The sequence below is a fragment of the Temnothorax nylanderi genome, unplaced genomic scaffold (genome assembly GCF_030848795.1).
Source record: "Temnothorax nylanderi isolate EJ_2023f unplaced genomic scaffold, tnyl_v1.0 TNYL_tig0242_pilon, whole genome shotgun sequence".
NCBI classification, from domain to species: domain Eukaryota; kingdom Metazoa; phylum Arthropoda; class Insecta; order Hymenoptera; family Formicidae; genus Temnothorax; species Temnothorax nylanderi.
Genome location: NW_027249304.1, coordinates 60,006 through 75,009, shown reverse-complemented (window position 1 = coordinate 75,009; position 15,004 = coordinate 60,006). Strand labels below are relative to the sequence as shown.

The 15,004-nt window shown below is 32.0% G+C and overlaps 1 protein-coding gene across 2 annotated transcripts in view; it reads left to right on the top strand.

Moving 5' to 3' along the window:
• The first annotated feature begins 1,603 nt into the window (after positions 1 to 1,603).
• Positions 1,604 to 15,004, top strand: part of Fancd2 — a 42,990-nt gene continuing 29,589 nt past the window's right edge. For both annotated transcript variants that reach the window (XR_011720010.1, XM_071718283.1), the window contains exons 1-9: positions 1,604 to 2,725; positions 2,818 to 3,091; positions 4,166 to 4,525; positions 4,616 to 4,973; positions 5,108 to 5,541; positions 5,622 to 5,713; positions 5,966 to 6,140; positions 7,743 to 8,000; positions 8,129 to 8,462. Coding sequence is in view for 1 of the 2 variants with exons in the window: in XM_071718283.1 (XP_071574384.1) it covers positions 1,837 to 2,725; positions 2,818 to 3,091; positions 4,166 to 4,525; positions 4,616 to 4,973; positions 5,108 to 5,541; positions 5,622 to 5,713; positions 5,966 to 6,140; positions 7,743 to 8,000; positions 8,129 to 8,462 (3,174 nt within the window). In the remaining variant the exon portion in view is untranslated. The remainder of the gene's footprint in view (positions 2,726 to 2,817; positions 3,092 to 4,165; positions 4,526 to 4,615; positions 4,974 to 5,107; positions 5,542 to 5,621; positions 5,714 to 5,965; positions 6,141 to 7,742; positions 8,001 to 8,128; positions 8,463 to 15,004) is intronic.

Here is a 15,004-nt window from a genome sequence, read left to right as displayed (position 1 = left end):
GCGACATTCGCCGACTTCAAGTCGACTTTAAGTCGACTTTCGTCCTTAAAAATGTCGACTTCTCTGCCAAGTCAGTTTCGGTAGAAGTCGACTTCAAGTCGACTTAAAGTCGACTTTTTGCTCTTAGGGTAGTTTATGCGCACTTTCTCAGGTGGCGCGTCGGAACACGCAACACACAAAAATTGACGAAAAATGCCGGGATGGCCTCTCTCAGGTTTCTCTCTGCCTCCGGCAAAATCAAAATTTGTTGATTGGTCAACGCACTCTGCCGCACGGCGTTTCCGCGTCTATGGAGTCTTAGCATAAGAGCCAATCACGTTCAATTGCTACTGAGCGGTTTGTTCTGCTGAACGCGCCCAATGAGCGGCCAAGTAGCAATTAAGTGTGATTGGTTGGATCCAAAAGAAAGAACCAATCACATTTTATTGTTACTTAGCAGCTCAGTGAGCGGTCGTGCTTTTGGATGCACCCATTTTGCGCGTTCAGCAGATACAACTGTTGCACAACTGTTGAGTTCGTCTTATCAACACTCTGCGTTGATTGGTTGGTTCTAAAAGTAAGAGCCAATCACGTTCGACTGCTACTGAGCGGCTTGGTCTACTGAACGCGACCATTGGCTAACGTTCAGGCTGAAGTCACATGGCATGTATTTTTCGCGTAACGCGAAACCGCGTAACCAATTAGAAGCGTTTCGGATTTTCGGTTACGCATATTCGCGCTTCTGATTGGTTACGCGATACGCGTTACGCGGAAAATATCAGTCCATGTGACCGCAGCCTAAAGCCCGTATCAGACTACGGATTAGGATTGAGATTGGATTGAAATTTAATCAATCAGAACAGAGAAAACTGATCTCAAGTTTAGTAAATTTTGCTCTGATTGGTCAAATTTCAATCCAATCTCAATCCCAATCCGTAGTCTGATACGGGCATAAAGCCGTGATCAGACTACGGATTGGGATTGAGATTGGATTGAAATTTAATCAATCAGAATAAAGAAAACTAACTTCAAGTTTAGCGAACTTTGCTCTAATTGGTCAAATTTCAATCCAATCTCAATCCCAATCTGTAGTCTGATCACGGCTTAAGGGTAACGCGTATCGCGTAACCAATCAGAAGCGCGAATATGCGTAATAAAGCCGTGATCAGACTACGGATTGGGATTGAGATTGGATTGAAATTTGACCAATTAGAACAAAGTTCACTAAACCTGAAGTTAGTTTCCTTTATTCTGATTGATTAAATTTCAATCCAATCTCAATCCCAATCCGTAGTCTGATCACGGCTTAACCGAAAATGCGAAACGCTTCTAATTGGTTACGTGGTTACGCGTTACGCGGAAAATACATGCCATGTGACTTCAGCGGATCTCTAGCCACAGCGAGGTGAGTGAGGGTGAAATCACACGATACGGGAATCAGCATGCGGGACAGAGGATGCGTGATTCGAACAGCCAATCAACGCTTACAGAAAAATGCGGAAGAGCGCTGATTGGCTGTTCGAATCACGCATTCTCTGTCCCGCATGCTGATTCCCGTATCGTGTGATTTCACCATGAGAGAGAGGTTCCTCTCTATCCCTACTGTATATCCTTATATACTATGGTTTAGTCGATGACATTGTGAAAAAAAGTCCCGCCTAAAAGAATTTGTTTGTGCTGGTTTCTTTGTCTCTGATAAGTACTTACTGTGACGGTGAAATAAGTTTTAAAAGATAAATTTTATCTTTTAATTGCTAAGAAATCACCATCAATCGCGAAGTGCTATTTTGAATCAGTTCTAAAATTTCTAATTCCGAGAATACTGAAAAAGAGAAAAGAATTTCTTCTAATTTCACGATGGATAAGAGAAAATTGATAAGAAGTAACTTGCACAAAGAAGTACAACCAATTAATCTTATTAATCAATCGTTAGAGAAAATAAACTCTAGCAATAAACAAATGAGTTCCCACAGCACTAATATTATAACACAGGAAAAGAGTGGTTTATTTTGTGAAGAAAAATTGTCAGATATCAGATCGTCAACGTTAAGATCCTTAAATATTTCGAGAGAAAAGAACAATTTCTCTATTAAAAGTAAAAAAAGAAGTTTTCGTGAATCTGAGAATGATGTGTCAGAAACGGATGATTTAGTTGTTGCCTCTAAAGTATTGAAAGCTAAGACGTCAATGTCAAAACAGCTTAATAGCCAAGCAAATACATCTTTTATGTCAAGTCAACAAGAGAATATACATTTATCAAGAAACAGTGTATCAACAATAAATAAATCCTTGGATACTGCTAATCCATCTGTGGAAAAATCAGTTGCACAGAAGCATAAAATTACAAATCTTAATTTAGAAGAAACTTCAGATAATGATCTTGATCTTTCATACAATGAATACAACGTTATAAAGATGAAAAGGAGCAAAACTACACTTGATAGAAATACAAAGCATATTACCCAAGATAATATCAGTTCTCCTAGGAAAATGTGTTACAAATCACCTATTAAAACAGTTACTAAACCTTATAGTTCTCAGAAAAAGAAACAAGATAAACCTAAGGAATTTCAATTATGCTCAGAATCAGAGAAAAATAAAATTAATAATAAGGAATTAAATAAATATATAATTAATAATGAAGAACATCTTTCAGAAAAGCAAAATTTCCATGTACCATCTGTTTTTTTTAATTTTTTACAGAAATGTGGTATTGTACTATCAACTGATGGCATATATACACTTAGTAAGTTTTTCTTTATTATACATATTTTTTTCCTATTTTTTAATTTTTAAAAAATTTAGAAGATACTTTACATCTAAGATTTCTTTTTACAGACGTTCCTCCATCCATTGTCAAATGGAAAATGAAAAAAGTATTGAATTTAAAGCAATATCAGAAAAAAGATATAATTGATTCCATAGAGGAGCATATTAGAAATGAAGAAAATTTTGAAAAAATGTTGAAGGACGTGGAAATATCTACTGATAATAATGGTTTTGGTGTTCTAAGCAAAATGACTCTTGCAAGAATTCTATTAGAAGTTACAGAAATTCAAACAGACGTATATAATATCTTTATGTCTAAACTTAATGAATCTATTCTTTTAGCGTAAGTATTGAAGATTGAAATCTATATAATTTTGCTGATTCTAAATTCAAATATTTTTTGCCTATGTGATAGTCTTTATTCACAAATAAATAAAATATGATAATTTTGATACAAATATTTAAACATGATGATAATTTTCTTTTACGTGTCTCAGAATTTCAACTTACCAAAATTATATTGATTTTAATTCTCGAATATTGATATATATGTATGTGTGTACACTGCTTTCCAGAAGTTTGAGAGAGATTTTTAAAATTTAAAAATATTTTAGTGAAACTACTTAAAAGTCTAATTTATGTCTTACTCAATATTTTTAATATGATTAATTTGAAAATAAATAAGTATTATATAGTATTATCAACATAGTTGTGATTAACATAATATTTAATTCTAAAAACAATATTATTTAATTCTAGAAAAAAAAATAAATTAGTCATAAAGCCTTTTTTCCGAAATTGAACTAGGACTATTTTAGAAAATGGATGGAAGAGTTTTCTGTCAGAAAAAATTAATTTGTAGCTAAACTATTTAGATAGTAAAAAAAGGATTAAATGTAAATATGGCTGTTCTGATGAAAAAAGCTAATAATACTTTGTATTGTAAAAAATATTGTTTGTAGAACTTTTAAACAGTTTTTATAATTTTTTATTTTATTATAAAATAATGAATAAAATAAAAATTTGTTAAATTATATATATATATATATATATATATATATATATAATTAACAAATTTAATATAAATATATATTGCGTGCGTGCGTGCGTGCGTGCGTGCGTGCGTGCGTGCGTGCGTGCGTGTGTGTGTGTGTGTGTGTGTGTGTGTGTGTGTGTGTGTGTGTGTGTGTGTGTGTGTGTGTGTGTGTGTGTGTGTGTGTGTGTGTGTGTGGAATTATGGAATTGTATATATATGTATACATGTACATACACGCATGCACAGACACACACATAGACACATACACATACACACATGTGCACAATTAATTCTATTGCTTGTTATATGTTTTATAATTATGATATTGAAAAAGACAGTCATATTTGAATTAATGCAAACATTTTATACATCTTTATATAGAGACACTTTAGAAGAAGTTCCTTGGGCTGCATTACTATTACATCAATTTCGCTTTTTGGATACTATAACTGATATTGATATATTAACTACAAATATACAACAGCTATTAGAAACATGTCCATTGTGGTTTCAACATGAACTCATCTTATTTCTGCCTGACGTTTTGTCAGATGCTCAGCATCAGACTATCGCTGAAATTCTAACAAAAATGTTAGAAGAAAATTGCGAATTGACGAATGTAATTTTGAATTGTATTGCCAGTTTTAATCTTGGCAAGGAATACTTGGAAGCATATAAAATTAAAGTATTACAATTGTTAAAAACGAATATGAAAATAGAACTTGTACCAATTGTCATCAGGTATATTTATATTTAATTATAAATTTGTTATTATTTGTTATTCGTGCTCTTAATATATTTCGTTACAATAACTTTTCAATTGTATTGCAGATTTCTTCTCAATGATTGTGTATCTTCTGATATTGTTAAACAAATGTTGTTTGTATTACGTAATATAGAAATGCAACCTCTTGCGGGAGATAAAGCTGAAAACTGTTATAAAAATCAAGTACAGATAATTAAAACGTTAAAGATATGTATGTTACTGGCTAAAGATGTAACAGATGTCGCAATAACAGTGATAAAAGATATTAATAAAAATCCAAAACCATTAGATTTAATAATTTTGATCGTAATATTCTCTGGGACAATAAGGCAAAAAAATGCAGAAGCTTTATTGAAGCAAAATATACGTTGTGGTTTTTACAGGATAAGTTTGCTTCATACACTTTACAATGATTATAAAGAGGTTTGTATATATCTTGCAAACGAAAAATTTATATTTGTCTCTTTATTTGACAAAAATCACAATTATGATGCAATATCGTACATATATACATATATGTACGACATTGTATTATGCTTCATATATATCTTTTTCAGGTTGTTCGAGAATTACAATCGTCAATATTGCAATTAGCGGGTAAACTGTTGAAGTCTGAAGAACGTGTGTTTATTATTTTTGCAATAGAATGGTTTCGATTACAGTTTCTCAGTCAAAAAGAAATGCCGTTTAAGCAACGTGAGATTGTAAAAAATACTATTCTTCTTATGGGAAATAATGATCAAACTATGAAACATGCACTGAATGTACTTTGCAAAATGGCAGAGAATTCAACGGAAAGAGATTGTTTAGTATCACACTGCAATCATTTGAGAATTTTACTAGAAAAAATAGATTGCTTTGGATTAGAAGAAGTTGGCATTTTAAGTGATTTATTGCATGGATTATGTCTAGCTGATGACTCTACCTCAGAATCTTTACGGGATGATTTATTTATATTGTTACAAAAACAATTATCTAGTGCTAAACCCATGTAAGTCAGGTATAAAATTGACATAAAAATTATATTTATAATCTTTATATAAAACGTAAATGTTGGATTATTTATTACAGTACAAAATGTAAAGGTGTCATGGGAGCAGTAATGGCAATAAAACATTTGGCAGAGAAAGCTGAAACATGCGATCAAGCTCTCAAATTATTCAGTACGTTTATTTTGCATAATCTTACTGTAACTATAGTGAGTGAGTAAGTGCGTATGTGTGTGTGCTTGCGTGCGTGCGTGTGTGCGTGTGCGTGTGTATGTGTGTGTATGTGTGGTATAAAAGCTCAAATAAGAAATTTATGATAAAGTTTAATGCAACATTTGCTTTATGAAATAAATAAGTAAATGTAATTAATGTAAATAAGTAAATGAAGAAAAGTGTATAAATGTTTTATATAAACATCTTTTACAGATAAGGTAATGAAGAGCGTAAAAAGTTGTTGTAAATCGCAGCCTCTGTTTTATGACCAACTAGCACAAATAATTGAACAAACTGAACTCATTAACATTGATTTTGTCCAAAAAATTAGTAACTGTATTGAAGATGAGTTTGTGAATACGTACATGACAGATAAATTCGAATCCAGGTAAATGATGCAATACAATATACTATAAAATTGAAAGATTTTGTGTGTGATATGTGAATATTATATCTACATATATATGAATTCTTTTATGATTATTTACATAATTTATTATATTTACGTGAATATGAATATCACATTTTATACATACAGGGTGTCTTGAGTTTTACCCGACAAATTACGGAAGCATATTCTACAAGTAAAAATAAGAAAAAAAATATGAAGTTTGACTAGAAAAGCTTTATTACGAAGTTAACAAATATTGAAGCGGAATACGAAATAAAAATAGTCCTCTGATCTCTGAGATTACAAGATTTAACGCTTCTTGATTTTTACTTGTGGATAATTTAAAAAAATAAGGTTTACAGAGTACAGAGGTAACTTTGCATGAAGATTTAATGCAATGCATAAAAAATTCAATTACTGAGATGCAAATGCTCAGGATATTTGTATTTTAATAAGTTCCGTATTCGATGTCATGGTGGTATTGTCGTGCAAAGACGACATTCTGAAATGCGTTACTAACTGTATTTTCACTTGTAGAATATGCTCCCACAGTTTGTCGGGTAAAACCCAGGACACTGTATAATAAGTTTTTCTGATGCTTTAAAGAAGTAGTATTTTTTTTTCTCCAAATAAAATGTCCCAAACCACTGCATATTTCAGTAAAATAACACTCAAAAGAAATTTATATTTATATATATCTGTATATAAAATTATAAGATAATTGTTACTTTTAAAATTATCAGATAAATATTAACCCTAGAACAATACACTGGGTTAGCGTAACCCATAGCAATTTTAAAAGTCGCGCCACTTCTATATCGTACGGGGAGGGGGGGGAACTTTGCGTGCTTTGGAGAACTCCCTACTAACTAAGGGTCCGTTCCGTTTCACGCATATGCGCGCATTTTCTATAGTAAACGTTACGTATGCTATAGATAAATGCGCGCATATGCGTGAAACGGAACGGACCCTAAGATACACCCATAATCGAGCCAGCGCATTTGAAAACTGCCGAGTAGGAAGCATCAAAAGTTAGTCTTCTTTTAGAAGTGTACCGTTCTAGGGTTAAATAAAAAAAATTATACAATTTAAAAGTTCAAAAAATAATTTCTATATGCTTTTCGCAATTTTATACATTTTTGTAAATATCAAATCTGTTAGCTACATCATGGAATATATTCATAAGCATATCATTATTTTTTTAGTTGCTTTTTTAGCAATTTTATAGGTTTAGTGAACATAACTGACTGATTTGAAATGGATTGATGGCACAGACTGATGGAGCACATACAGAAACCGTTTATTAAAGTTTTAAGTTACATATTTTCTTTTCAGGTTTATTATTTTACAATGAACTTGATCTAAATGCTACAGACACATCTTCTACCAAAAAGAATTGTCTCTTTATTATATCATGTATATATATATATATATATATATATATATATATATATATATATATATATATATATATGTATGTACGTATGCATGTATGTACATGTACATATACGTATACACACACACACACACACACACACACACACACACACACACACACACACACACACACATACATACATGTATATAATTTTTTATCAGGGAAGATCTAGTACCCAAATTTGGTCTAAATAATGCAGAAGACGAACCACAAAACTGTGTATTAAATTTTGGAAATAAAAGAAATGGTCCAGTTGCATCGATACTATTTCGACTTCTTAAGACATGTTGTATGAGGATCAGTGAATATGAAGAATTAGAGGCCATAGACGCTCTTTTGGGATGCGGAATGTTAATGCCACAAAACTTTGATATACCAGAATCCTCAACATTAGATCTTATTATATGCGGTATTAATTGGTAAGCACTTATTTTAATTAAATCTTTTTTATGATGCAGTAATATACATATGATACCTGCACTCCTAATATTTTATCAGTCTGGTCAAAATTGTAAATGGCTAAAAAACTATAAGAGGACTGTTACAGGCTTAGAGAAATAATCTCGGGCTTTGTCACGCAAACGGATCCTTTACTGCGAAAACAAGTACTAAAACGTTTAGATACTTTAATATATTTGCAAAGTGAATTGATTATGCTGTTAACATTATGTGACACTAAATACCAACCACCACCATGTTACTTCCATTATTTTCCGTTGCCGCCGTTTGTAAAAATTGAAAAAAAAAATAGTAAAAAGGGAAAGAAATCTATAAAGGAAAATAAAATAAATGCTTCTGTGACAATAGAAAATGAATCCTGGGAAACAGGTTCTATACTATGCTCTAAAAACCCAGCATATTTCAGAAAATTTGACGCAAAGGTATGTCAAGAATTTTAACATATATACAAGATACATTTCCATTTTCAATGATCTTCATGTATAAATCCTAGAAAGAAAAGTTTATGTATGAAGATAATCTTTGTGTGCTCAATCTCTTTCACAGATAATGATATTAAGTTATATGTAATTATTATTGCAAATATGATAATAGCGATATAATAACAGCATATAATTTAATACCATTATCCATTAACCTTGGTCAGATGTAAAAATACATTATTAGATATGAAAAGATCTAAATAATTTTATATGATTATATACAATCAGATCTGAAATTTGGTGCGATATGATCTTATCTTTATATAATTATATTCAACTTGATCTTATTATATATGACAACAGATCTGGTTGAATATGATTATATATAATTATATATATATATATACAATTGGATATATATATATATATATACATATATTAAATAAAATATATTGTGTGTGTGTATATATATATATATATATATATATATATATATATATATATATATATTAGGGTGGCAATATTTTTGGGTCAAAAATTTGATTTTAAGTCTCACCCATTAAATTCGTTCTACGAACTCTCAAACAAAGACCCTTGAAGAGCAGGCGCTGTAACTTAATATTTAGAGGTCGCTCAAAGCCTCTAAACATTAAATTTTTTTCGAAAAAGTGGTAAACTGCATTTTTCACTCATTTTTACTGCTAAATCTCTTTTAGTTACCTTATTAAAGTACCTGGCTATCAAGTTTGAGGTACAACACATGAAACAAAAATGTAAATATAAGTAATTAATGCAATCTTTGGCATAAGATCGTCTATAGCAAATATAAAATGATTTAATAAATTTAATCATTTTTTAAACATACACGGCTTATAATCTTGTTTTGTAAGTAAATATATCAAACGTCACTTTAGAAAAACGTTCTATCATCTTCAAACTAAAGCCTCTCTAAAGTTATATGCTGTAGCTTAAAAATTAATGGTCGGTAATTGCTTTAAAATATTGCTATTTTATTAAATAGTGCACTTAATGTAATTTTCTACATTAAATCCTTTTATTGTTTTGGAAAATAAATTATATTATCAATATATCATTTAAATTAAGTCTACATTTCCCGCAGGAAGTTTTCGTGCATCGCATTTATCAGATTTCATATAGTTTTTGTCGGCTACTAAAAAAAAAAGGTTGCAACATATGAAATTGGCCGGAAACTTCACTCGGGTGCACACCTGCGTCGCGTTCTGTCCTTGTTCAATTTTCAGTAAGAACGATGCTGGGTGCATCCGAATAGTTTCCGAACGCAGCCTAAAAGGTTGCAAGACATTGGCCGCGTATCGGACCTCTTCTTCTTCCTTAGGAGCCATTACCCAAGGAAGAAGAAGAGGTCCGATACGCGGCCAATTTCATATGTTGCAACCTTTTTTTTTAGTAGCCGACTGTATCACTGTACATACATACAAAATTCATTAAAACAATCACCTATATATAGCATAAACATAAACTATATGAAATCTGATAAATGCGATGCACGAAAACTTCCTGCGGGAAATGTAGACTTAATTTAAATGATATATTGATAATATAATTTATTTTTCAAAACAATAAAAGGATTTAATGTAGAAAATTACATTAAGTGCACTATTTAATAAAATAGCAATATTTTAAAGCAATTAACGACCATTAATTTTTAAGCTACAGCATATAATTTTAGAGAGGCTTTAGTTTGAAGATGATAGAATGTTTTTCTAAAGTGGCGTTTGATATATTTACTTACAAAACAAGATTATAAGCCGTGGATGTTTAAAAAATGGTTAAATTTATTAAATCATTTTATAGGGCGGCAGTGTGGTCTAGTGGTAGAGCGCCAGACTCGTAATCTGAGGAACCAGGTTCGAGTCCACTAGAGCCATGTAACATGGAAAGTTTTTTCCGAAAAACTGCGCCCTCCGTGCAAGATAGGCTCTTGTGCGGAGCAAACTGGGCTCCGTCTTTCGGAAAGAGACGTTAAGCCGTTGGTCTAAAGGGTTAAGTGAGAGGAGAAAAGGTAGTATTGGATGAGAATGGAATAAAGGGTTGGGAACGTCCCTACAAAACGCCTTGCAACCCTGAGGGGAGTCAATAAACGTATTTATATTAAATCATTTTATATTTGCTATAGACGATCTTATGCCAAAGATTGCATTAATTACTTATATTTACATTTTTGTTTCATGTGTTGCATCTCAAACTTGATGGCCAGGTACTTTAATAAGGTAACTAAAAGAAATTTAGCAGTAAAAATGAGTGAAAAATGCAGTTTTTTTACCACTTTTTCGAAAAAAATTTAATGTTTAGAGGCTTTGAGCGACCTCTAAATATTAAGTTACAGCGCCTGCTCTTTAAGGGTCTTCATTTGAGAGTTCGTAGAACGAATTTAAGGGGTGAGACTTAAAATCTAATTTTTGACCCAAAAATATTGCCACCCTAATATATATATACATATATATACTAGCTGGTTACCCGGGCTTCGCCCGGAAGTCGTTTTTCTTAAAACGACTTCATTTGTCTTTCAATATCCTTTTTGTGGACAAACATAAGGAGTGTGTCGGGTGGTTGATTTAAGGTCGTTCTCCGGCTCCAGTCGTGCTCAACTTGTATTCGTGCTTAAAAAGATATTTATATACAAAATATTACATATAATAACATCTAAAAAATAAGAAGTTAACTTCACGCGTGAGAACTCATGCGGCGTTGCTAAGGAAGTAACTGACGCCTCTCCTCTTCTGTCACTCTGAACCGAGCGAAAAATTCATCAAATCGCGTACTTTACACAAGTATTTCTCGAAAACGAGTACCGCAAGGGTATTGACACTTAATTGCATATTATTTCTATTTTTATGGAGCATCATATACTAATTTTTCAAAAACATTTAGAGAAAACTTTTTTCACAATTCATTATAATGTCTCTTTTACAATAGCTCGGAATAGGAATTACATGTTAAAAGTTGAAACTTTGAAACTCAGTATCTCGATTTTTAATACCGCAAGAGGTATTGAAATTTATACCATCGCATAAAGCACATCTAAATTAACGTATATTCACAGTTTCAAAAAAATCTAGAGAAAATCGATTTTCCGGAGAACGTCCTTAAAGACGATAGTTTAACTTTTCCGCATGAATAACACATTTTAGGTGCTTAAGTTTTAAACTTTTTTGCTTAACAATAATCACATATTGCATCCATTTGCCCAATTATTACTCTCGGATAAAATTGATATTCGTAATTTGAATCATAACTAAATGCCTCTAATTTCAAATCGGACCGCATAAATGTTTTCATGGATTAAACATGTCGTAACCGATCTTTTTCTACTCGAGTTTCACACTATTGAGTCATTTCCGCTTTTCCGATATTTCACTTACCGATCAGCGACTTCATCCCTTGGTTTTCCTGGGCGTTTTTTTCGGGAATTTCGAGATTGCTCGCTCGCGATGTACACAGAACCTCGATATTTCACTTAAAAAATGCCTTGGAAAATCAGTTATTGGTAAGTAAAATATCGAGGTTTTATGTACATCGCGAGTAAGCAATATATAGCACTCCCCGGGAAATTCTACCCCTGTTTTATATACAATTCTTTAAGATTCGGTCAATTATTTCCCGAAAAATTGGAAAATTTTCTGATACCGGTTTCCCAAAAAATCGGTAACGAAAAATTATACACTTTATGGCACTCCCCGGGAAATTCTACCCCTGTTTTATATACAATTCTTTAAGATTCGGTCAATTATTTCCCGAAAAATTGGCAAATTTTCTGATACCGGTTTCCCAAAAAATCGGTAACGAAAAATTATACACTTTATGGCACTCCCCGGGAAATTCTACCCCTATTTTATATACAATTCTTTAAGATTCGGTCAATTATTTCCCGAAAAATTGGAAAATTTTCTGATACCGGTTTCCCAAAAAATCGGTAACGAAAAATTATACACTTTATGGCACTCCCCGGGAAATTCTACCCCTGTTTTATATACAATTCTTTAAGATTCGGTCAATTATTTCCCGAAAAATTGGAAAATTTTCTGATACCGGTTTCCCAAAAAATCGGTAACGAAAAATTATACACTTTATGGCACTCTCCGGGAAATTCTACCCCTGTTTTATATACAATTCTTTAAGATTCGGTCAATTATTTCCCGAAAAATTGGAAAATTTTCTGATACCGGTTTCCCAAAAAATCGGTAACGAAAAATTATACACTTTATGGCACTCCCCGGGAAATTCTACCCCTGTTATATATACAATTCTTTAAGATTCGGTCAATTATTTCCCGAAAAATTGGAAAAATTTCGGATACCGGTTCCCAAAAAGATCGGTAGCGAAAAACTATACACTCTATAACACTCCCCGGAAAATTCTACCCCTATTTTATATACTTTTGGTAAAAATTCGATCGAATAGTTTAAGAGTGTATAAAGAACATACATACATGCATACAGACATTCTATTTTATATATATAGATATAAAATCATATATAATCATATTCAACCAGATCTGTTGTCATATGGAGGGAAAAGCCATAGTGGTGTAAGTCAAATTTTTTAAGATATTGACTCGTTTGCATAGATGCAATCTATAGGTACAATATATAAATTGCATCTATGCACACGAGTCCATATTTAAAAAAATTTGACTTATACCACTATGGCTTTTACCTCTCCATATAGGTATAATAAGATCAAGTCGAATATGATTATATAAAGGTAAGATCATAACGCGCCAAATTTCGGATCTGATTATATATAATTATATATAATTATATATAATTATATATTATATATAATTACATGTTATTATGATTATATATATAATTATACATATATAATCATATTCAACTAGATTTGTTGTCATATATAATAAGAGCAAGTCGAAATGATTATATAGAGATAAGATCATATCACACCAAATTTTAGATCTGATTATATGTATATAATTATAAAATTACATGTTATTTAAATCTTTTCATATCTAATAATGTATTTTTACATTTGACCATATTATACACACTTTTTCTTGGGTATAGCTAATTATTCCTGATTGACACCTTAAATGTTCACCAAAGATATTTTTTAATTACAAAATTTTTTTACAATTAGAAGTATCTTTTACGCTCAGTTTACATAGATTCAGTGACGTAAATGTGGCGTGAATTTAATCCCTTAAGGTATTTGATGACAAGAATATATAATAAAAATTAGAGATTTTTAATTTGAAAAATTCTAGGTGATCTGTGCAATAAAAATAAGAGAATCCTGAAAAAATCGAAATAATCTTGATGTGATCTGGACCTATTGACAAAGTCAAATAAAGTTAATGCTATTAACTTAGTTAATGTTTTTTTCCTTTTTTTAAATTGCTATTTTTTTACATTTTTCTTTTAAATAAGTTACTTTATATTTATTCAATTTTATACTTTATATCTATTTTTGTAATGACAGCTTTAACCCTAGAACGGTACACTTCTAAAAGTAACGTAGAGGGGTTTTATCGTTTGTATTCCTCGGGTGACGAATTTAGGTGTCTTGTACCCGAAGGTAATTGACACAAGCAGTGTAGACCCAAAAACTTTATCAGCACTTATGCAACCCGACAGTCGAAAGGCAATGCTTGCGCATATCAACTGCCCTCGTACAGTCACCAGCAGAAACTCCGTTTCACTTATATAGACTCTAAATTTCAACTGCCCTCGTACAGTCACAGTCAAATATCGTCCGTCTTACTTATATAGGTACATTTACAGAATTTAAGACTCTAAAACTTCGTCGATATATTAAGAGCACACGTACAGTCCTCGACAAAAGTACATAAATGCAAAAATTTGAATTCTCTTCTCCATTAATATTTAAGTTTTAGACCTTTAGGTTATGTCTCCTTCGACCACTGCATTACTAATTTTAAATAATCTTACCAATTTTTTTAAAGAATTTAAAAATAATGTAGAGAATATCCCATTGTTTTGTTTTGATAATTCGTAATAAGTCGATATTGTCCAGATATTTAGCTTCTCTCAATTCGTTGTCCATATCGATTCTAAACTCGTCGTATTTACTGCATGTCAGTAGGACGTGGTAAAGGTCCTCCCTCTCGTAACCACATTCGCATCTCTCGTGATCGATGTATCCTTTTCTTTTTAATGATGAGCCCAGGCTGTAATGGTTCGCTCTCAGTCGATTAAAAAGCGTGACAAAATATCTCTCCGCGTTTATTTTCTGGAACCATGGTTTTGTAGCGAGTTCGTCGTAAAAGTGCCTGAAATAGAACGCTCCCTTGTGCTCAGAATCGCGCACGATCGATATTTGTGTAGCCCTCCAAGACTCCGCCCTGTCCTGCCTACCAAAGTCTCCAACCGGTACCTCGATTGAGGGGTCAGCTTCCTCCATGGAAGCCTCCTTGGCAAGGGCATCTGCCAATTCGTTACCAGCGATACCGACGTGTGCAGGGATCTATACTAGTATAATGTTCTTGTTGAATGCAGTTTCGAGTTCATAGATATATCGTC